Source organism: Gigantopelta aegis, chromosome 3, assembly GCF_016097555.1.
Source record: "Gigantopelta aegis isolate Gae_Host chromosome 3, Gae_host_genome, whole genome shotgun sequence".
In the NCBI taxonomy this organism is placed as follows: Eukaryota; Metazoa; Mollusca; class Gastropoda; order Neomphalida; family Peltospiridae; genus Gigantopelta; species Gigantopelta aegis.
The window spans coordinates 21,032,848-21,055,123 of record NC_054701.1 but is presented as its reverse complement, the minus strand read 5'-3'; the positions used below and the strand labels follow the sequence as shown (position 1 = coordinate 21,055,123).

Sequence of the window (22,276 nt, the reverse complement as noted above, 5' to 3'; positions counted from 1 at the left end):
AGCACTGTATGGTCGTCGTTGTCCGATCATCCATCAGTATGCATTGCTATAACATATGTTAAGATTCTTCATCCTTCATCCTTCTGTGTACATTTTATTAATAATGTATAAACTACTACAGTAACTCACAAATAATTGTGTTTTAACAGATTCTGAACATTTTGCAAATCGCCGCAACATGTTTTCACGTACACAAAGGGCTCTATACTGTCGTTTAATGTCGGACTACAGGCTGGTAGGTACCTGCGAGTTCTTAAGAGCTCATGGGTAGGTGTAAGACCACTACACCCTCTTCTCTGTCACTGACCACTAACCAACGGTCCTTGGACAGATAGCCCAGATAGCTGAAGTGTGTGCCCAGGAAAGCGTGCTTGAACCTTAATTGGATGAATATAAGCACGAACATAAGTTGAAATGAAAAATAAATCTTGTAAGAGACAACTTTAATTGTTAAAAACACTTTAATTCCAATGTAGATTCTCAAATTTTATTAATCTAATAAGATTGTTTATTTGGTTAAAAATCATAATCAGACTATCAAGAATATCAACGCATTAAACATTATTATTAAATAAGCAGCAACTACATATAACAAGATACATATATGTATATCCAACTATATATATTAATTAATACCATAAGCATAAGTGAAAAAAGAGGCATTTTACATGCAATTGTTTTATATATTTCGAGAAAAAACAGCAACGTGCACCTAGGGACACCAAAATATGCTCGAGATAAGCCTCGTAATCGAGATTAGCATGCTCTAGATAACAGTGTTTAAATTCGTAACATTGCATATGAAAATTACCGGGACTGGCACTGGACCTCGAGATGTGTTGGGTACTCGAGTTTACAGAGGTCAAGATAACGAAATTTGACTAGGCAAACAGACCAGTTATCTAGGCCATCTGTCCATGTCAGAGGTACGATTGTAAACAGTCAGAGGTTAACGAGACATAATCCATTGTAATGACTCTACAAATCTCTGTTGAGCTGTAAGTTGTGTCTGAGACTGGAACACAGTACCCACCAACCCCAAAACCAACGGTTTAACTATTACGTTACAGTTGGCTGCACTAGGATACAGTTTTGTTCCTGTCTAGGCCAAGTCGACTGGCGTCTGTTTTCGAATCTTTGCTTTCTGTTTTGAGACTTAACGATGTTTTAGAACACACTGGCGCCTTGGAATCCGCCATTGTCTGATCTGGACGTGGCGGAAGAATACCTTTAGACTCCCAAAGGTCTGCGATTTGTAAGAGGTAGTCCCTTCCATAGTGTGCCAACTGCTTGACGTCTGAGGGTTTGCCTATTAAGAGAGAGAAAAACACCCTTTTATATTAGTTCTGCTAAACATATTATACTTTGCTGCATTTAAGCAGGAGAGAACAATTTTAGATCAACAAATACAAAGCCTCTAATTAGAACTGTCTTTCAGTTTCGATCTCTGCCTGTCAGTCTGCATTTCTTCCTTTCTCCTTCTGTCCCTATCTGTCTTTCTCACTGACCCTCAGTCTTTCTGTTTCTTTGTTTTTCTTTCTTCTTTGTTTGTTCTCTCTCTCTCTCTCTCTCTCTCTCTCTCTCTCTCTCTCTCTCTCTCTCTCTCTCTCTCTCTCTCTCTCTCTCTCTCTCTCTCTCTCTCTCTCTCTCTCTCTCTACCTTCTTTGTGTAGGAGTAGATCCATGTATTTCTTATCCTTATACAGCTCATCCAGCAGTTTCCTCAGCCTCCATTCGTCCATGGACAAGACATCTACGTGTCTGGATCTGGTCGTGTAGCTTATCGGCGCCTTGGATACGTTCACGTCTCTCCTAGACACAAACGTCATTGGAGAGTTCGGATTCTTAATTAATACAGGATGATATGGACTCGGCATCATCTCAACCAGTATCTAAAAAGCAAATATTTCGAAACAGAATTTCTTAATGCAAACGACTATTATCAAAATATCTCAGGCAGAATACTGTGTTGGGTAATTTTTCAAACTGATAGTGTATGTTGAAATAAGTGCAAATCTCTTGGTTTTTTCACAATGAATGTAGTTACTGATGTAATCCACGAATGGACTTTAATGACGTCAGTGCTATACCAGGTCAGCGTGGATCACTTCCACAACAGAAATACTAACAAATGTAACCTAAAACATACAGATAATCTTTATAAGTAAATTTGAGGTAGACCTGGATTACAATATAGTATAGATGTGCACAAGTATATGCAGGTTTGGATGCATGTTGAACATATTTATACAATACATGTTTATGGAAATACACTGGAATGGAATGAATTTGAATAACTTCATAGTACTGTGTAGCATACAGTATCTCAGAATGTACTGTTACAGTATTACATGTTTAACCATACAGGTCCATCCCCCCCCCCCCCCCCCCCCCCCCCGTAGCTCGTGATTGACAGCCGCTCTGTACCAATCATATTTCGTTGTTCACAGACTACGGACCCAACTTTGCTTGGACTCCATTAAATTAGACAATATAATTTTGTTAGTGTGTTACATGTTTGTATAGTTAGCATTAAAATTAGGTAAAATAATTGTCTTCTCCAACCGAATTATAATCATATTAAACAGATACCTTTGCGAACGTGTTGACAACGATGACAGCTATGTGGAGCCTACGATCGGGCTTAAAAGCAGTATTTTCATGAAAAACACATCACATGGTAGAAAGTAAAATGTTGCCGATAGCCATAAAAAATTAACTGATATTAATTCTACGAAGACCAGTCTATGATCCATCCCCGTCAGTGGGTCCATTGGGCTATTTCTATCAAAGGCCGTAGTATGTGCTATTTTTCTGTGTGATGGTGTATATAAAAAATCCCTTGCTACTATTGGTAAAAATATAGATGATTTCTTCTCCAATAGCCGATCATTAATAAATCAATGCGCTGTAGCGGTGTCGTTATCTATATATCCTAGAAGGATGTATTGTGGGACCGAATGCCAGTGATGTGGGATTGAGTTTGAGCAACAACGTTTCTAACTTTCTAACACGAATTAGGGTATTGGTTAAGTCGCTCTACTGGGAGTCTTTCTGTGATCCCTATTGCTTTCCATGGGTATAATAATTGTATATCTGGTAGGTTTGCTGTATTTGTTTATGCATACTATTTGGTTTATACAATTATTTATTTTGTATATGATAGGTATATTAACAAGTGCACCGGTCAGGAGTTTGTTGGAAAACCATAGATATTAATGAATATGTTACGGGTATGATTCAATTCTAATTATGTGAAAGTTTTGCAATGGGATGGATGAACAGTTTGTTTTTGACCAACTACTGATGCTACCGTGGAGAAGGTGCTGTATGATTAATGAAGTCCTGACTTCTTCAAAGGAAAGAAGGAAATGTTTTATTTAACGACGCACTCAACACATTTTATTTACGATTATATGGTGTCGGACATATGGTTAAGGACCACACAGATATTGAGGGAGGAAACCCGCTGTCGCCACGGACTTCTTCAAAAGCTAAACAAGATTGTCCTATGATGTTCAGAATATAGACACATTATTTGGTTTATTTGTATTACAGTGACCTAGTAATTGTATGTGAGGCACCACCATCCCAAGTTGTTCCGACGTGTGAGGATTGATGGTCCTGTATGCATGTGTATGCAAGATATGGTCCGGACGAGAAAAGTAGGTCATAGTGACCTAGTAATAGTACGCGACACAAGTTGTTCGTACATGTGAGGTATGATGGTCCTGTATGCATTCTGAATGCAAGATATTGACCGGACAAGAACACGTTAACAGACGGACGTACGGACGGATGGACGGACGGACGTACAGACGGACAACGCCATACCATAATACCACCATAGACGGGCGTACCAAAAAATCGTTAATTGCTTCCCCTATGTAGTCAATGTGTTCAAACTACGATCTGGCACAGTCATTCTCCTGATACAAGACTGCGCCTATAACTGTCCTTACTTGTGTAGTATCAACATGTTTTACAAAGCGTCTCTCGGGTCCACCATTATAGTCCGTCTTGAAACAGTGAATATGACCTAGAAGTACAGTAACGTTGTAATAAATAAGAGTATAATAAAACTTTTAAACGTAGTAATCAGGCCTCAATAAATATCGGGGGGGGGGGGGGGGGATAACAATATCTGGCGAGTGGGTCACAGCCTCTAGTGGGGGAGGAACAAGCCATATTATTTTCTTTATTCATATAGAGTAGGAACCCTCCCACCCCGTACATTTTCGTCCTCGAGGAGGGGGCCTCTGTCACCCCGCCCTAGGTTCCTACTGGCTTGGTAATATATATCAATCATAGTACAACTGGGGACTGACTGACTGAATGAATGAATGAATGATTAACGACACCCCAGCACGAAAAATACATCGGCTATTGGGTGTCAAACTATGGTAATTCAAAACATGAAGTGATGATCAAAATCAGTATAAAAACTGGGGACTGAGACTATTATATTATGATGAAGAAACTACGCATATCACATTACTAATAATCACATAAACACCCCCCGAAAAATAAGAAACAATGTGTGTGTGTTTGTGTGTATGTGTGTGTGTGTGTGTGTGCGTGCGTGCGCACACGTATACTAGTATATATATATATATATATATATATATATATATATATATATATATATATATATATATATATATATATATATATATATACAGTAGAATCTCATTGGCTCGAACACTGTCGGTGCATCAAAATCTGTTCGACCCATCGGGTAGTTTGAACCATGCATTCGCCCGTTGTCGGGTGCTTCTGTAACACAAAAATCAATCGTACAACCTCGCATGTTTCCCTAAAACCGGCTGGGCGAGGTGGTTCGATTGACTCATGAGTTGATTGGATTTTACTTGCAAGGTTCATTCATCTAACGATTACCGCATTACAATTGTCTGTTCCTGAAAGATAATTACCGATACGTGCTAAATAAACAAAACGATAAGCGTGAAAGGGTCGACGAAAACATTATACGTAAATTATGTTTTATATTTCTTCGGATAGACGTAGCCGTTCGAGCTAAATATGTTTAATTTTACAGTTCGGACCAATAAACAGGTTCGAGAGACATCTTCTGTTCGACCCCAGGGGTATTCGACCAATCAGCACCAAAATAAAGGGGTTTAATAGAGAGAAAAATCGGGACTTTGTTCTTGGTTCGAGAATACCGGTAGAGTACAGTAGAATCTCATTGGCTCGAACACTGTCGGTGCATTTAAGTCTGTTCGACCCATCGGGTAGTTCGAACCATGCATTCGGCCGTTGTCGGGTGCTTCTGTAACACAAAAACCAATCGGAACACCTCGCATATTTCCGTAAAACTGTCTTGGGCGAGATGGTCTGATTGACTCATGAGTAACGAAGTCGCCGTCAAAGCTTGGACGAGCTATATATTTTAACTATTATTTATCACCGTTAAATAAACAAATAATAAACACACTGGTAGTCTGTATTTATAAATATTTATTAATTTAAGAAATTTTATTATTTTGTTTTTAATTTGAAATACATGAGAGATCCATGCACTTTCATTTTTTCTCGACGTTGTCAATATGTCGCAAAAGATTCTACAACAGCATAATAAAGAACGATTTCTTAAATTAATAAATATTTATAGTTTATAGTTTGCTAATCACTTACTTTTCTGAGCTCGGTTTATAAATATTTTATCTTTCTCGAGACCATCGGCTAATATAGTAGACTGATCAGAAACTCTAAGACCCGGATGTGGATATGACGTAGATCGTGGCGCCACTGATGGTGGGATTGACCCTGACAGGGGAGGCAACCCTCTATCTGATGACAATGCAGATTTTGTGGCGCTTTCAGATTCATTGTAGTCATCAACCAAAGCAACCTCTGACTGAAATATACGACACACGCAGAAGAGTTACAGTTTGCTTTGTTTAACGACACCACTCGAGCACATTGATTAATTAATCATTGGCTATTGGATGTCACACATTTGGTAATTCTGACACATAGTCAGCCGAGGAAACCCGCTACATTTTTTCTAATGCAGCAAGGGATCTTTTATATGCAATTTTCACAAACAGGAAAGCACATAGCACGGTTTTTAACCAGTTGTGGTGCACTAGTTGAAACGAGAAAAACCCACCAGTTGAATGGATCCATCGAATTGGTTCGATCCTGCGACGCAAGTACCTCAAGCGAGCACTCAACCGACTGAGCTAAACCTCGTCAGAATAGGCGAGGAGTTAATTTATATGAAATATACAGAACTATAACATAAATTACTCTTACGGCATATACTGACTGTAAAGATTGAAAGTCAGTATCGACAAAGGAATTCTGGAATTTTAAAACAACAATATCTTCATCATGCCATTCCTGACATTCTTTCACTTATCTCAGATACAGTCTGGATTGCATAAATTTGAATTTTATATTTTGTTTTTAATGTGATTTAACACGCTATTAGTGTTCAAATAAAACGCCCAAAATTGTGTATCAGCTATTCACTGTAATAAACGTTTATAGCGATAACACACAGGTTTGTGAAAACTGTAGAACTTTGTGTTTGTAATTTGCAAAGATTATCATTGTTATGGGGAGACGATACGCCAGCTTTCATCAGAATCTTGGGCTTCCAGAAATGTAATATGTGGGAAAACAAAATTGATATACCGCGCATTGTCCTACCTTTCCTTCGTTAGTCTTTGTCATGGACAATCCGCTACCACCAAAATCCAATCCGCTATACCACTGTTTTGATCTGCCACCAACAATCATTGATCTACCACCGCCCCTGGTTGATCCGCCACCACCCCTGCTTGATCTTCTACCATCAATGGTTGATCTGTCACCGCCATTGATCAAACCGAAAAGTCTTTCAGTTAAAAGATGACGTATTGCTGAGCGAACTCGCGCTTTGTCCTATAGGCAAGACAAGACAAGGCAAGATATTTATTCAGTTATTGAGGCCACATGACCAAGATAACTACCTTTAAAACAAATTAATCGTGAGCTACGTGTGTACAAATTACAATGCATGTACATGTATATTCAATATAAACTGGCAAATTTCTTTTTTAAAAACAAGGCTATTCCTTTCATACACTATATATTTTGGGTAGAAATCAATAATTTAAATTTTTCACTTGAAGGATTTACTATAAAGTATTCTGTAGTATACAAATATATGAAATACAGTTTTAACTGGAAAAAAAACCGTGTCCTTTGTAGACATATGAAATACAATTTAACTAAATAAAACGTGTCCTATATAAATAAATAAAATACAATTTAACTGAAAAATAAGTACATGTATATTAAATACCGTTTAACTGAAGATACAAAAACATGTATCATAGATAAATATATAAAATACGGTTAAAAACCTCCAACTTGTCCTTTAGAAATATTTGCAATACAATTTAAAAATATCAGAAACAAATTTGTCATATATATTATATATACCAGGGTAGGCTGAGAAGTTCATAGGCTGACTATGGAGGAGTAATGCCAAAGCAATTAAACTTTGTCTGCGTTAATTTCAACTCTTCTAATTATTAACTGTATTCTTTATTTCCAGGTAAACCCACATTTTGTGATTCATAGAGGACTTCAAAAGTTAGTAGTAGCAACTTTTAGAGAAAATGGACAAACTCTGGCATCGTGGTGGTATGAAGTATTAATTTATTTTTAATAATAACCTTGTAAAAAATAAAATAAGAAAAACAATTTCACTGAAAAATCTTTTCTTAGACACACACACAAACAAGGTAAAAAACAACCCCTTAACTGGACACCCTTGGGGCCAAGACAAATGCCCGGTTTCTAGAGGGATCCAGTTTAGAGAGGTTAAGTTCTGTACTGGTTTTAAAAAAGGGCGCTGTAAAATGTCCGGTTTTGATGGAATTCCGATTTACAGAGAGGTCTTGATATATATATTTCCAAAGTATTAATATGAAGACCTTACTGGTAAAAGTTTTAGCTAATAGTGCATTTATATATTTACGAAAATGGTTATACTTAAAAATACTACAACAAACGTTACCTTTTTAAGTTCTGCGTGATCTGTACTGCATTGAATGACTTTGGTTTTAGATTCAGCATCGCTGTCAGTAAACTCCTGTAATAAAGTACTTTTGATAGTACCACCACAACCGAGAAACAAATTGGCCCACGGGGCCATAATAATTCCATAGGTGCAACAGAAGTTTGCATTAATTAATATGTAGGATTTTCAGGATATGTCGATTGTCCAGCGAAAATATATTATTTAAAATGTACAAAACAAATCAGTTTTATTTACTCCCAATAGGAGTGGCGGTCATCCTAAGGACGAGCACCTAATAGTAGATCATGGAAGCAATCACGACTTTGCCTAAAACCCCGGTCACACTTTCAAGGATCAGGACGCCGGGTTAGCCACGGATACGACCCAAAGGCATTCGTGACAATCCGTTGTAGTCCACAGAGGCACGTAGCTGTCCGTATTAAATCCCTGATCAATCGTAATAGTACTTGTATGTCCGTGAACATTTTGAACGTGTCCAAAAAATCATTACGGATCTAACAACGGTAGTACACACTTAATGATCCGTAGAAGAACGTAATAATCCGTTCTAATCCGCAATAAACCGTACTTAAATCGTACTTATCCGTACTTAATCGTAGTAATCCCCGGCCTCAAGCCCTGGTCACACTGTCAAGGATCAGGACGCCGGGTTAGCCACGGATACGATCCGGCATCATTCGTGACAATCCGTTGTGGTCCGTACTAAACTGTACCGATCCTTAGTGATCCGCAGCGCTCCCCGTTGTCATCTAATCCCTATCCTTAATAATCCTTGGTTTATCCGTCGAAACCCTTAGTTAAACCGTGGTGCATCCATAGGGTACCGTGGATAGACCACTATCCGGGGTCATCCGTGAGGTTTTCATCCTTCGTGGACCCGGCCAGGCGATCCTTGACAGTGTGACCGGAGATTTACATCCTTTCGAACCTACCGTGTGCAGAGACACGAGTTTTATCATGGATTTCATATTACATGTTATTAAAATCTAACAAATTCAGTTTAATCTTAACGTTACACTTCATTCAAACAGACTGTCCTGGACAATCGCGTGTAACTGGGCTGTCCAGCCAAGATTTTGCTAGGCGTTAAGCGCAAGGGCCTTGCACCCATAAGTGTACGAGACAGGGGACAAGAAAGAGATATTCTGGCAAAATATGCTAATCTGAAGCCTTTTTATCGTCATCACTGTACCCACAAACTTAAATGTAATTCATGTTAAATGTGTAGTGATACGTTTGCAGCACTATATAGCTCTTTGGCAGTAATGCTAATGTAGTACACGTGGGTTTAGCGTATCAATTAGTTTTAAATGTAAATAATTTATTTTATGTAACTAATGTTTCCTTTCATGTCGTTTGTGCTAAAGGCTAACTGGTAGCTAAATGTCCAAAAATGGATATGCCGCGATATGTACGTGATGTCGGTTACAGCACAGCCAATTTGGATTGTGAGAGCTAACCTTATGACATCGCTTATTTCAGATGGTATTTTAACAAATGACTGTAAAGTACTTGATACATTGCTTAACCTTATTGCTGGTAAATGATGGGGACATCATTTCATGGAGGGTGGGGGTATGTAGTACACGTGGGTTTTAAAGTATCAATAAGTTTTAAATGTAAATGATTTATTTCATGTAACTAATGTTTTATTTCAGGTTGTTTGTGGTAAAGGGAGTATATTACCAAATCAAATTCCATAGACGACAATAGTAACATATGTGGGTAAAACTCCTACCTGTATTGTATCAATCGACAGAAACACCACGGATATAAGTACTACCACCCCTCACCCTTAAAGTGAATCAGAACACACCGGGAGTGAAGCTGCTCATTTCAGAGATAACGGGTAGCGTCTATGACTCTCCTAGTTCCACACAACATTTTAGTACTTTTGTTTACAGGTACCCCATACATGTTTCAAGCACAATACTACTTGACACAGTGGTACTAGATAAAATAAAATACAATACATGTTTTTGCCCAGATGTTCAAAAACGGTTTTCTTCACAACCAACACACTCACATTTATCACCAATTACAGGATTTGTGGTGTTAACTTCTCTATCAAAAGTTGGGTGCACCTCGAACTTTGACCCAACCGGAAGTTATTTAGTTTAGTACTACCTAACTGGTAGCTGAATGACGAAATATCTTTTAAAGTAACTAATAATTTGTTTTCATGTTACATAAAATACAGGCTGTTCTTGTATTTAACATATCAATTGTATTTCAGTGCAGGCACTATGAACTGAGTTTAAAGTTCACGTTTTCCCAAACAGTGCAATACACAACAACGTGATGTGTTCACCTTTTGTCCTGTTCTTTAGACTGGCTTTCTGACCTTAAACAATAGTTGGCTACGAGTGAAGTCGGAGTTGGAAGTTCTTAACAGGTTAGAAATAAAATTTAATCCATATAATTTCATTATAATTATAGTGGTATAATTGTTTGAATGAAATATATTATATGTTGGTAGTCTGGTTATGTATTTAGCTGGAGTAATAGAGCAATATTGTATATTTTTACATGTATATTAGTTGGTAACTTGGCTGATATTCACATTGTTATTTGTTTTTACATTTTGTTTATCATTGAACTATGTGGATATTTTAAATAAGAAGCTATTTCTTTTATGTTAATGTATGTTGTAATAAGAGGATATAACAATGTATATTTTTTATATTTTATGTAATAAGTTATTTATATAGCTTATTTGTTTATTTAGGTATTTAGGTTGCTTTGGATTAACCGAGTAGAAACATACCTTTGTTAACTTCACAGGGTATGTGAAAGAAGATTAGTATTATATCAATTTAGTAGTTATCCTATGTTTATTTTGTATATTTTAAATATATGTAATGTTTAATACAATTGGATAAAAGTAATTTATAAAGTTAAATATTATTTCATTTTAAATATTCTAAAGCCAGTAACGTTAATAAATAGTAAATATATTTTAAGTTATTATTATGATTTTGAATAATATATGAATTTTGAGTAATATTTTATGATTTGTAATTTTATATGGATATATTTGGATTTTATTATATATTTAGTAGACACTATATTGTACTCTATTTGTTACAGGGTGTTGTTATCGCTATCGTGTTGTTACTGAATAAAAGACTGATTTTTAAAAATCCCGTTGTTATCCAGGTTCGGTCATTTTCGTTTAGATAGGAGTCCGTAGGATACTTTAAATAAAGCTGATACTGGGATGTGAACCAAGCACCTACCAGACTTAAAGCCGATTACTAAATAAATATGATACGATACGAGAACGACACTAATATATATATATATATATATATATATATATATATATATATATATATATATATATATATATATATATATATATATATATACCACGTTTGTATATCGACGAACGTTGACTGTGTACCTTAACTCGACATTTCCATTGAAAATAGAAAACATGTTATTATCTGAAGTATGGATTCACATGCTAGTAATTTATTCTATTGACATTCAGTACATTACAAGTTCTTACTGTTGTTTATTATATCAAATCTCATGTAGGACAAAAGTAACATGTGTATATACTTATACGCCATAGATATATACATGTATATAAATACTATAACCATTTGCCTTTACAGTACATTTTTAAAATGGGAAGGGCTATGCTGCTGGTTTCAGATATAACAAGCGACTTTGACTACCTTGGTTCTGAACACAATCCGTTAAACTAATGTTAGTGGTACCACGCACATGTTCCAAGCACACTCGAACATGGTACTAGTACACATAGAAGTACAGTAATGTGCCAGTCAAATGAAGCAACACTTTATAACAAGTCCTGTCAAAACATGGCAGCCATGACAGTATTTAATCCTATATTTAATTTACTTGCCTTTAGAAATCTGACCAGGTGAAGTGCTGATTGGTAAACTGTCATCTTAATATTTATCATATACTGCATAACGTTGAAGCAGCTACTCGCCGTTTAAATGGAGCTACCTGTGACGGAACATGCTCTTATCTTTTCGTCTGTGGCGATGTTAATTGTTTTAGAGGGCCGTCTGCAGCTCGGTTACGTAATACCTCCGCGCGACCGTGCATCCCAATATGCACTTAGACCAGATAGGCACTTGGTTACGTAATACCTCCGCGCGACCGTACCCCCTAATACATACCCAGAACAGGCGTGGAGGCCATGTGGCCAGTAGTTACGTAATAACTCCGGTACTGCGGTTTATGACCGGGGTATTGCTGGTGAACTCGCGACAGTAAGTCTGGCTATCTAAGAAAATATATCGACTCTGGGAGTGTTGGAAATTTCACATGATAGGTGAGGTACCGCGTTGTGCCCCCAGGCGATTTTCGCTGTCTCTGAGAGTTTTGAATAAATAGATAGGATTTTAGAGATATCGAGGAGAAACTTTGGAAGGCTGCAGGGGAACGAACGTCGTCCACTGAACGATCTATATAAGTTCAGTCCGGACGTGGTAAATATATTTTTCTGCTCTGTTGTATAACCTTGATGTGATTGATGTGACTTTAAATATTTTAATACTGTATTATACCAATATTATTTAGACAGTGTCTCCAGTAATCTGACGAAGTAAATGGTAGGCTTCACTGTTCTAAAATTATTAAAGCTTAACCAGTCATCCTAGAGGACCTAGGTAAACTGTAGGTTATTGTCTTTATTGTGATAGGTACCGGTATTAATTCTGTATTATACGGTTACTGAATGAGTAGTTAAGGGTTAATTAAAAATTAACCAGTTGGAATAGAGTTGTAATTCCTTTATTAATTAAGTTCCCCTGGCAGCGTTTCTCAATTATCACACGTGTGTGTGTTGTATCACGGTGAAGTGATTATAATATTTTGTAAACTAGACACCTAGAGATTAACTAATTAAGTGATTAGTTCTGGGTTGTTATTATTATTGTTGTTGTTAATTAATTAACTGCGGCAAATATATTTGTCAGCGTAATACAGATTCCAAAGTGTATTGTGTTTTGTTGTGTTTTCTAGTGAACTAAACGTACTATATATATATATACTTTATATAAGATCTTATCTCTGATATACCTAGAGCCGAGCCATTCGGGTATTGGACTGCCCGATACAGAGAGATCTAATAGATATACAGTTAGGAGAGATATTTGGATAAATGTGTTTTATTCAGTTACGGGTATTATAGGATCCCCGTGACACTACCACTCAGGCATCACATCATTCTCCTGATACTAGATCATCAAGAGTAATTTGTAGATCCCCTTAGTATGTGAATATTTAAACAATATATACCACAAAAGGATTAAATGTCATTTGCTCAATGTAGGAATATCTTAAAAGGTTTGGAGTTAGGAGATATATTAATTACTCCCCTCAATTTGGGTTTCACGGCGAGGCCCGAAGAAGCTTCTGAGACTGGCAAACATAGCACAAGCTGTCTCACCAGCGAGCTAGCTGAGGCTGACTTTATGGCTGGACTGGTTGGTTTCTTTCCTGGAAAATCCTCTGAATTCTGAAAACAGATTTGTCAGTTTTAGAGTACCTGGAAAAGAAGCCTTGTTTGATGATACATAATTCTAATAACTGCTCTAGAAAACGTCTCTCAATATGGATTACCAGTAAATGTTATTTATATGGATATCTGCACAGACGAAAGGACAGTTACCATGACTCTTGGTATATCAGTGGTGAAGCATTTATTGGAATGGAAAATAACCATGTGGATCAACTCAGGTGAGCACTCTTTCATTGAGCTACATAAAGTTCCTTAAAATTTTGATTTGATATAAAATAGTGAAGTTAATGTTTGTTTCAAAACTAAGCGATAATCATAACCATAGTGCATAATTTCTTACCACTGAACTATCCGAGGCTGGCTTCATGGCTGGACTGATCGATTTGTTTGGGCAAGAATCTCCATAATCCTGAAAATACCATTGGTTTATCTACACAAGAAGTAGACGTGCTGTAGATGTAAAACAGTCCTAACTTTAAGACAGTCTTACGCTATTTGTAGTGAGATATTCTGTTTAAAATGTACCAACAGTTAACTGAGGATCACCATCAGCGTGCTCTATCATGACACTGAAAATAAAATATTATGTCTTTTTTTATTGTTAATGAAAAACGACATAAGAACAAATGATGTATTGTGGATGTAAAACAATGTAAACTTTAAAAGAGTTTAAAGTGGCATGTGTCCATTTAACAGAGCCTTTTTGGCGACTACAATTAGAGATCTAATATATGTTCTTGCTTAGAATATCAGTATCTTTATATCCAATGTTACAATGGTAGAAAACTCCGACGACAGCCTTTGATCTTTATGTACTAAGATGTACTTTAAAACTATAGCAAGTGTGCACTGTCTGAAAATTGTCAACAGTGTACCTAAAACAATCATGCGTGCGCATTAACGAATGTTGCTAATGACCATGATGGTCTGAAAGCTCAAATAACCGTAGTTAAAACACCCAGTTATAAAGTAGTGTGTTAGTTAATAGTTTTTTTTTCTATTCAGCAACATAGGTTGTGCGACGATCACTTTCAGAATATTACCATACCATCAGTTTGTTGTAAAACCGTTATTCACTTTATTAGTCCCCTACCGGTCCAAATGGAAGGAACTATAGGTTTCATCTCTCTTCTTCTGTCCGTATATCCATCCGTCCCATATATCGTTTTCCGGGTGTTGTTTTCACAATGCCTCAAGAAACTGAGCTGCAATTTGTGTATGTCTTGTGCATGTACTACGAAAGATCAAGTTTGACTTTTATGACAATTTACCCATTTTTGACAGAGTTATGGCCCTTGAACTTAGGATATACGAAAACAGTTTTCTTTACGGACTTATTTTGAAATTCCTCAAGATATTGACCTGTAATTTTGTATATAGCTTTACAATGTTTTGTTACAGATCGAGTTTGACTTTCATAGCAATTTTCCTATTATGACCTTTGAACTTAGGATCTATGAAAATTTGTTTTCCAGACTTTTGTTTTGAAATGCCTGTAGATACTGATATAAATGTTTGAGTTTAACATTGTCATGTTCTGTTACTAATCAAGGTTAACTTTCATGGCGATTCACAGAGATACGGCCCTTGAACTTAAGTGATACGAACACATTTTGAGCCTGGTACAAGACATGTATTGCTTTATCAGTAATCTGAGAATGCTTGTATGCTAGGACTTTAAAAATCGTGTCCTTACAAAAACGTCTAATACAAATACATCGGAACACCTATTTACTTCAATATCCTTAATGCTTTCCTCTTCAGAATCCTTGTCCTTTTCAGACCCGTCTGTACGTCTTTCTGAATCGTCCACACCACGGCCATACAGTTGTTCGTCTAACTTGTCCAGTCCCTACAAAATATAATGTACAGTTACTAGGACACTTACATTGTTATATTAATAAGCAGACCAAAGAGCACAGTACAATACAAATGCACTTATTCATTAAAGGCAAATGACCGTACATAGATTTTTTTCTTAGAAGTGGTTCAATAAGAATGGGGGTTGGATTGTCAATCAGGGTGACTTTCCCCGGGCTCGGTATCCGTCGATTGTGCCCAGAATGTTGTGGACATTATATTTGACTGTTTTACTGTTTTAAGATCGTGTTAGTAGCGGTCAAAGAGTGATTCAATGGGATCGTTTGCCCATGCAACTCTGAACATATCAGTATGTCATTGCGTAGTCGCCAGCTGACGCTTTACATCCAAAACACCAGCAGATGGCAATTTTCACATTGTTAAACTAAATAACTATTTACATTAGTCATGCACAAACTAAACACACTCTGAACTATCCAGGATATTAGAAATAAGTAAATGACAAAACGCACAAGGAGGGGGCACATCCAATACGATCAAGATTCGTGTGGTGATTTTAGGTAGCTGTGTTGAATAGACTAAAACACTGACCCTTCATATTAAAGCAAATCTTAGATCTGTTCTGAAATAATTAATACACGTGTAATAACCTAAACACCTGTAGTAACCACAAGCTTGAAACGTATCCCCATTGAACGTAATATTTCAGAAACGTACAAAAAGCTCTCCAGCTGTTGCTTTAGTGGCAGGGTCATCCCAAAAACCCTCATCTTCAAACCGTCTGTTCATGGACAGCTTGTATGCATATTCCGTCAAGAAGGGTGTTTTACGTCGTTCGTTAAATGAGCTGTCATCAATAAAGTCATCATCCTGATTCTCTTTCCGTTTTGTCTTCATTTCAGATTTTAGAACCTCTTTGGTCGTCTTCTGTTTTTCTGGTTGGAATTTTTTATCCGTCTCTCTCCTTGTCATAATAGATTTTGTTTGAAATACGGGATTGTGACCCTAAAACGAAGCAGAATAACGTTTTAGTCTTACTGCATGTATTGCAGAAACGCCAAACAAATGCTTACCATACACAATTATTAATTTTAAAAAGAGAAAAATAGGGAAAACATTATCTCTAAGATGTGTATAACAATTATTCATCAAAACCCATCAAAGTTAATATAAAGAAACTGGAAGGCAGAACTTGATTTGCCAAGTTGAAAGTGGCCTATACAAAAGGACATCGTTTGACGCCAGTGCAGACAAATGCATGTGGTACATAAATTATCACATATGCCTATTTCACATCGGAGAGAAAATTATATATTGCCTAAAAAATTTGAATTTAACATTCGACATGACAAAGTTGAAACTAACTTTTACATCTTTATGTGTCTTTGTTAAATTGCAGATAATGTTGCTAATGAAAATAATAAAAAAAAACCCACAATAAATACATGCATTGTATATACTTAAAATACGTTACATATGCCTAATATTAATTAATTCATTGTGATATATCAGATAATTTTAAAAATAAAACATATATGGAGACTACATTTAGTGCCCTGAGTAAAGTTGCTACCCTCCCAATTTCCCCTGCACGTGATATAACCTCACCGTGGTGCAGGGGTGTAACATTCTCTTTGAGAATGGCCAATACAGCACACAATTGAAATTTTGAGTAAACGTCAGTATGTATCTGTGATATTTGTATTTTTGCACAGTTCTTTACACTGTTTTTGTTTAAATCTTGAATTCTTATATTGATGTTGATCATCACTTTATTTGTTTTCATTACCATAGTTTGACACCCAATAGCCGATGTATTTTTCGTGCTAGGGTGTCGTTAATTAATTAATTCATTCATTCATTCCCTCCCAATTTGACAATTAACAGGCACAATAAGTCCATAAAGAAGCTGGGTAACATTTTACAGTTCTACTTTTGTTTGATTTAGTCCAGGAGTGTTCCTACGATAAATGGTATCTAACGGCCACTCATGTAGTATTTGCAATAAATGAATTACTCACGTATTTTTCATGGATCTGTTTGCGTTGTTTTCTAGCATTGTTCACTTGGACCCCTATTGGGTCTAGTTGCCACGACTCCACGGACCCGTCTGAGTCTGTCTCATAGTACTCGCTCTCTACCTCCTCCGTAATCTGCACCATCACAAAGAACAAGATTCAACACCAGAGAGAAACATGGCGACGGGGGAGGAGGCAGCTGCCCTCGGGAGTGGGTGGGGGTGGGGGTGGATGGAATCCCTTTAGGTCAGTAGTATATTTTTTCACAAATAACAAACACTAGGTCCAAGGATACTGTGGGAAGCTGCCCTCTGCATAAAACAAAACCCTTTGGTTCAGCAAAGTCTTCTTGTCCATCTGGACTAGACCCTCTATTACTATACCTGAATATTGTTTTTCGAGCTCAGTATACTGTATTATAAATAGATCAGCATCAGCTGTGAATCTCGTTCTCAAAAATAAGAAATATATAGGTGTCAAGAGAGATAGTTCAATGGAAGCAAAAATAAACTTACAACTTCTTCTTCGGGTCCTACTCTTTGTCTAGTGTATCTTCTAACTTGTCTTTTAAGTCTTCTTCTCTTGCCTTTTACATCCTACAATGTAAACGCTGGCATTCTTATTTACATTTTAGACCATAAACATTAGCTATATGACTTTATTTTGATGCGGTTGCGTTGATACGTTAGCAGTCTCGACAGACCCCGCGTAGACGTGAAAACTGACAAGAAATTCAATCGTTATCAACGTATCCTGTACTAGAGAGTGACTTTAATAGGATCATTTTGTCCGCCACTCCATCTCTAAAATAAAACTATATTCGTTTAGTCATATCCAGGGGTTTGGTTAATTTGTCGACGATCTTGGAGGGGTACTGTTGGGAGCGTGGCTATATCTTACTGGAGGGCGGGATGTAGCCCATTGGAAAAGCTCTCGCTTGATGCGCGGTCGGTTTGGGATCGATCCCCGACGGTGGGCCCATTGGCTATTTCTCGTTCTAGCCAGTGCATCACGACTGGTGTATGAAAGGCCGTGGTATGTGCTATTCTGTCTGTGGGATGGTGCATATAAAAGATCCCTTGCTGCTAATCGCAAAGAGTAGCCCATGGAGTGGCGACAGTAGGTTTCCTCTCTCAATATCTGTGTGGTCCTTAACCATATGTCCGACGCCATATAACCGTAATTAAATGTGTTGAGTGCGTCGATAAATAAATTATTTCCTTCATATCTTACTGGAACGGGATGTGACGTAGATATTTAGAAAACGAAAATGGATGTATAATAACTGTGATGTACAAAATACAATGAACGAGTTTATGTAATACCTCTTTGTATGTGCATGCGTGCGTTTTTATTTTATACTTAAATAACCAATCTACCATCGAGTGCGTCGATTATTTAAAGAAATAACCCACTGTTAATCAAAAAGAGAAAACAGAAATGTTATTGCAACTTCATCTTCCTCAAAATAATGAGAATAATCCTTGTCACTGCCATCACCCGGATCGCTCTCCTTAAATAAAACAAACATTACAATAATCCGTAACACTATCAAGACCAGGTCCACACTCCTTAAATAAAACATACAAACAATAAACCTTAACACCACCTAAACCAGGACCATGCTCCTAAAATAAAACAAACATCATCACTGTAATCCTTGTCACTACCATCACCAAACCCACTTTCCTAAAATAAAACAAACATCATAACAACAATCCTTGTCACTACCATCACCAGAACTACTTTCCTAAAATAAAACAAACATCATAACAACAATCCTTGTCACTACCATCACCAGGACCACGTTTCTAAAATGCAATAATCCCTAACACTATCAAAACCAGGACCACTCTGTTACATCGTCACAGTAAAAGAACATTGCCAAAACAAATTACATACATTTATTGACATTTCGTACAATTAATACACATGATACATTAATTTTTTCTGAAATACCTGAAGATATGCAACAAGCTTTAGATATATTTGATGACAATTGTAACTTGTGGAATGTTAGTATTAATGTGAACAAAACAATGACTGAATGTTTAACGACACCCCAGCCCGTAAAATGCATCGGTTATTGGGTGTCAAACTATGGTAAATGCAAACAGTAAGTGATGATCAACATCAGTATAAAAATTCAACAGTTAAATTAAAACACGGTGAAAAAATATAAATATCACAGATAGATCAACTTAAAATTTACAATAAAAGTCAGTATTACGTAAATATTGTAAGATAATTTCTGGATGGAATAAGCCTTTGGAATAAGTGCAAAGGCAAAATCGTGAAGATTATTTACAAAAATGCGGTGTCAAATTAAAGAGGGGGGGGGGGGGGGGGGGGTAACCATCGCAATGGTTTCGACGTCTATTTATATTAAGCTTATCAAGGTCTTCTAAAAAGTTACCTTCCTTTGAAAAAGAAAGTCTTTTTTCCCCCGAAAGAAGTGACCGTAGTATACGTTAATCCACCTACCAGTAAAACACCAAAACAATATACAAAGTTGAAAAATAGAATCCATGACATATATGACAACTGTGAATCTGCCATTAGCACAAAATATATTCCAAAAATACTTTATGATAGAGTCGTGAGGGTACGAAGTTTGAACTCTCCGCCAGGAGTTTTATTTATAGGCATCTTGACCATTAAAGGAGGGCCATGTATACATGGCTTCGAGGAGGACTGCCACTTTTAACATGTGTCAGTACAGACGCCAAAAACCATTCCATAGCTCGAGTAAACAAGGGTTGTTGGATTGTAAATACGGATGATGACATGTTCTAGCAATAACTGTAAATAGTTTATAGAAATATTGCTCAAATTATTTTGAGGGTTAAGAAACGTTAGCGGAAATATTACCATAAGCTGACGATATATACGCACCACTGATGTCAGGACTCACCTTTAGATCCAAGGTTTGTCTCATTACATTTGTCATACTGTAAACTACCAAATCACGCTGCATCACTCCGTATGAGCTAACTGTATGATTTACTAAACACTTCTAATACTAACGACATAATTCTGAAAAAAAAGAAAACAAGAAAATTTAAGTCACAGTTATTTTTTTATCAATCCAGCTAATCATGCTTTTTATTTTTTACAGGTTTTTTTTAAAGTAAACCATCAATCCCATCCCCAACAATTTCATAATTTGTGCCATGTTGTTGCTGTTGATTTCAGCGTCGTGGTAAATGCTTGTTGCGATTTCTGCTTGCAAAATACCTAGGCTAAGAATGCTGACTTCACAGTATATTCAATTTATAAAACAAACAAAAAGAACAACACCCCCCCCCCCCACCCCAAAACAACAACAGAAAAAAACGTTAATAAAATTAAAATTTACGGTCTTTTTAAAATCCAGCTAACTTATTAAATGTCACCTCACAGTCTTAACGATATGTATCTAACATTATCTAACAAATATGATTATTGTAAACTAATTCAATGTACGTTTAACTGCAATTTGTATAAATACTGCATGTTCATTTCCCGTGATCTGCATGCGCGCTCTCGACCGTAGGTACAAAATTAACAAAGACAAAGGAAATAAACGAATCTGCAGTTAGTTATTCATTGATGCAAACAACTATTGTTTTTCTACAAATTTACATCAAGATTTACTTCTGTGTAATCGTATTGTTTAATGTCCGCAATGATGTCTCTTGACATGTGGGTGTCAGCTGACTCTGAAGCGTGACGTATATTCGCGCCAAAAGCTTTCGTCAGTTCAGCCCATTCGACTCGAGCTCGCGATGAGACAAAACGCTGTACCTTGTGCTCTCGATTTACCCCCCCCCCCCCCCCCCCCCCACCACACACACCTGGGAGGTATGATAGCTTCGTTCGGGACTTTGCTGGAGTTCCGCGTCGCGTATACCGGGTCACGGGCGACGGTGACTTTGGTTTACGGCGACGCGGACTCTAAGAAGAAGACGAGAAGAGGAGGAAGGAAGAAGGAACGTGCGCCAGGGACGGCACAGGGGGATGTCAAAGCGGGCGGCTCAACCGCTAGCGGCGGTCCATTCTGCGTCGTCCCCCCCCCCCCCCCCCACACACACACACTACTTCGCCGAAAAGGAAGACGACGCCACCAGCCAGCGCGACAGCCTCACGCTCCTGCACGCAAGGATGACTGGCACTTGGCCTTGGGGAAACTCAAGGCTCAGTTCCAGGACTACGTGCAGGGTGACACCACGGATACAGCGACGCTGAGGGGCCGGTTTTCCAACCAGAACTGGAAACCACTACCAGACGGATGCCATTATGAGCTCCACACACTCAGGCTACTAGAGAACAGGACGGGACTCATTGTGACCCACCGGCGCCAGAAGATCTACCGCCATGCGATTCTACTGACAGAAATGGACAACAACACCATCCGTCGAATCGTCAAGACGATCTGCGGCGCCGGCTACGAAGTCGTCCTCCAAGACTTGGCCACGATACGTCATCTGCTCCCGTCCCTGAGTGTGACACCGCTCCTCAGCTCGCCTTAGGCTCAACCTCCGCACCCTAACGGCCTTAACGAGGCCACTCACGTGGACATATAGATCGGACTTTAAATATTTAGACCTTCGTTCAACATTTTATGTCGAAATTACTTTTTTTTAAATATTATTAAATAGTCCGATCCTCTTTTCTTTCTTTTATTTATTTTTGGACTGTCCTTCTAAAATGCTCCAAATTATATAAATATTCGGCAGAGCAGTCAATACTTTTTATTTTTGTCTCGTAACTTTTTATTTTTTTTATTTATTCTATTAACTTTTTTACTAATTGCTAATTTAAAAATTCTGCCCATTTTCAACACTACCCCCCCCCCCCCCCCCCCCCCGCCACCACCACCCCACCCCAT

The 22,276-nt window shown here is 37.4% G+C and overlaps 1 protein-coding gene across 1 annotated transcript in view; it reads right to left on the bottom strand.

Annotated features, from left to right (window-relative positions):
• Positions 1-421: 421 nt before the first annotated feature.
• LOC121389246 overlaps positions 422-22,276 on the bottom strand; it is a 30,026-nt gene continuing 8,171 nt past the window's right edge. The window contains exons 2-14 of the mRNA XM_041520848.1: positions 20,321-20,442; positions 17,922-18,002; positions 17,410-17,541; positions 16,106-16,393; positions 15,303-15,419; positions 13,908-13,976; positions 13,496-13,564; positions 8,038-8,112; positions 6,681-6,914; positions 5,658-5,880; positions 3,962-4,038; positions 1,660-1,891; positions 422-1,309 (exon numbers count right to left, since the gene is read on the bottom strand). Coding sequence (XP_041376782.1) covers positions 1,080-1,309; positions 1,660-1,891; positions 3,962-4,038; positions 5,658-5,880; positions 6,681-6,914; positions 8,038-8,112; positions 13,496-13,564; positions 13,908-13,976; positions 15,303-15,419; positions 16,106-16,393; positions 17,410-17,541; positions 17,922-18,002; positions 20,321-20,383 — 1,890 coding nt within the window. The 5' untranslated portion in view covers positions 20,384-20,442 and the 3' untranslated portion in view covers positions 422-1,079. The remainder of the gene's footprint in view (positions 1,310-1,659; positions 1,892-3,961; positions 4,039-5,657; positions 5,881-6,680; positions 6,915-8,037; positions 8,113-13,495; positions 13,565-13,907; positions 13,977-15,302; positions 15,420-16,105; positions 16,394-17,409; positions 17,542-17,921; positions 18,003-20,320; positions 20,443-22,276) is intronic.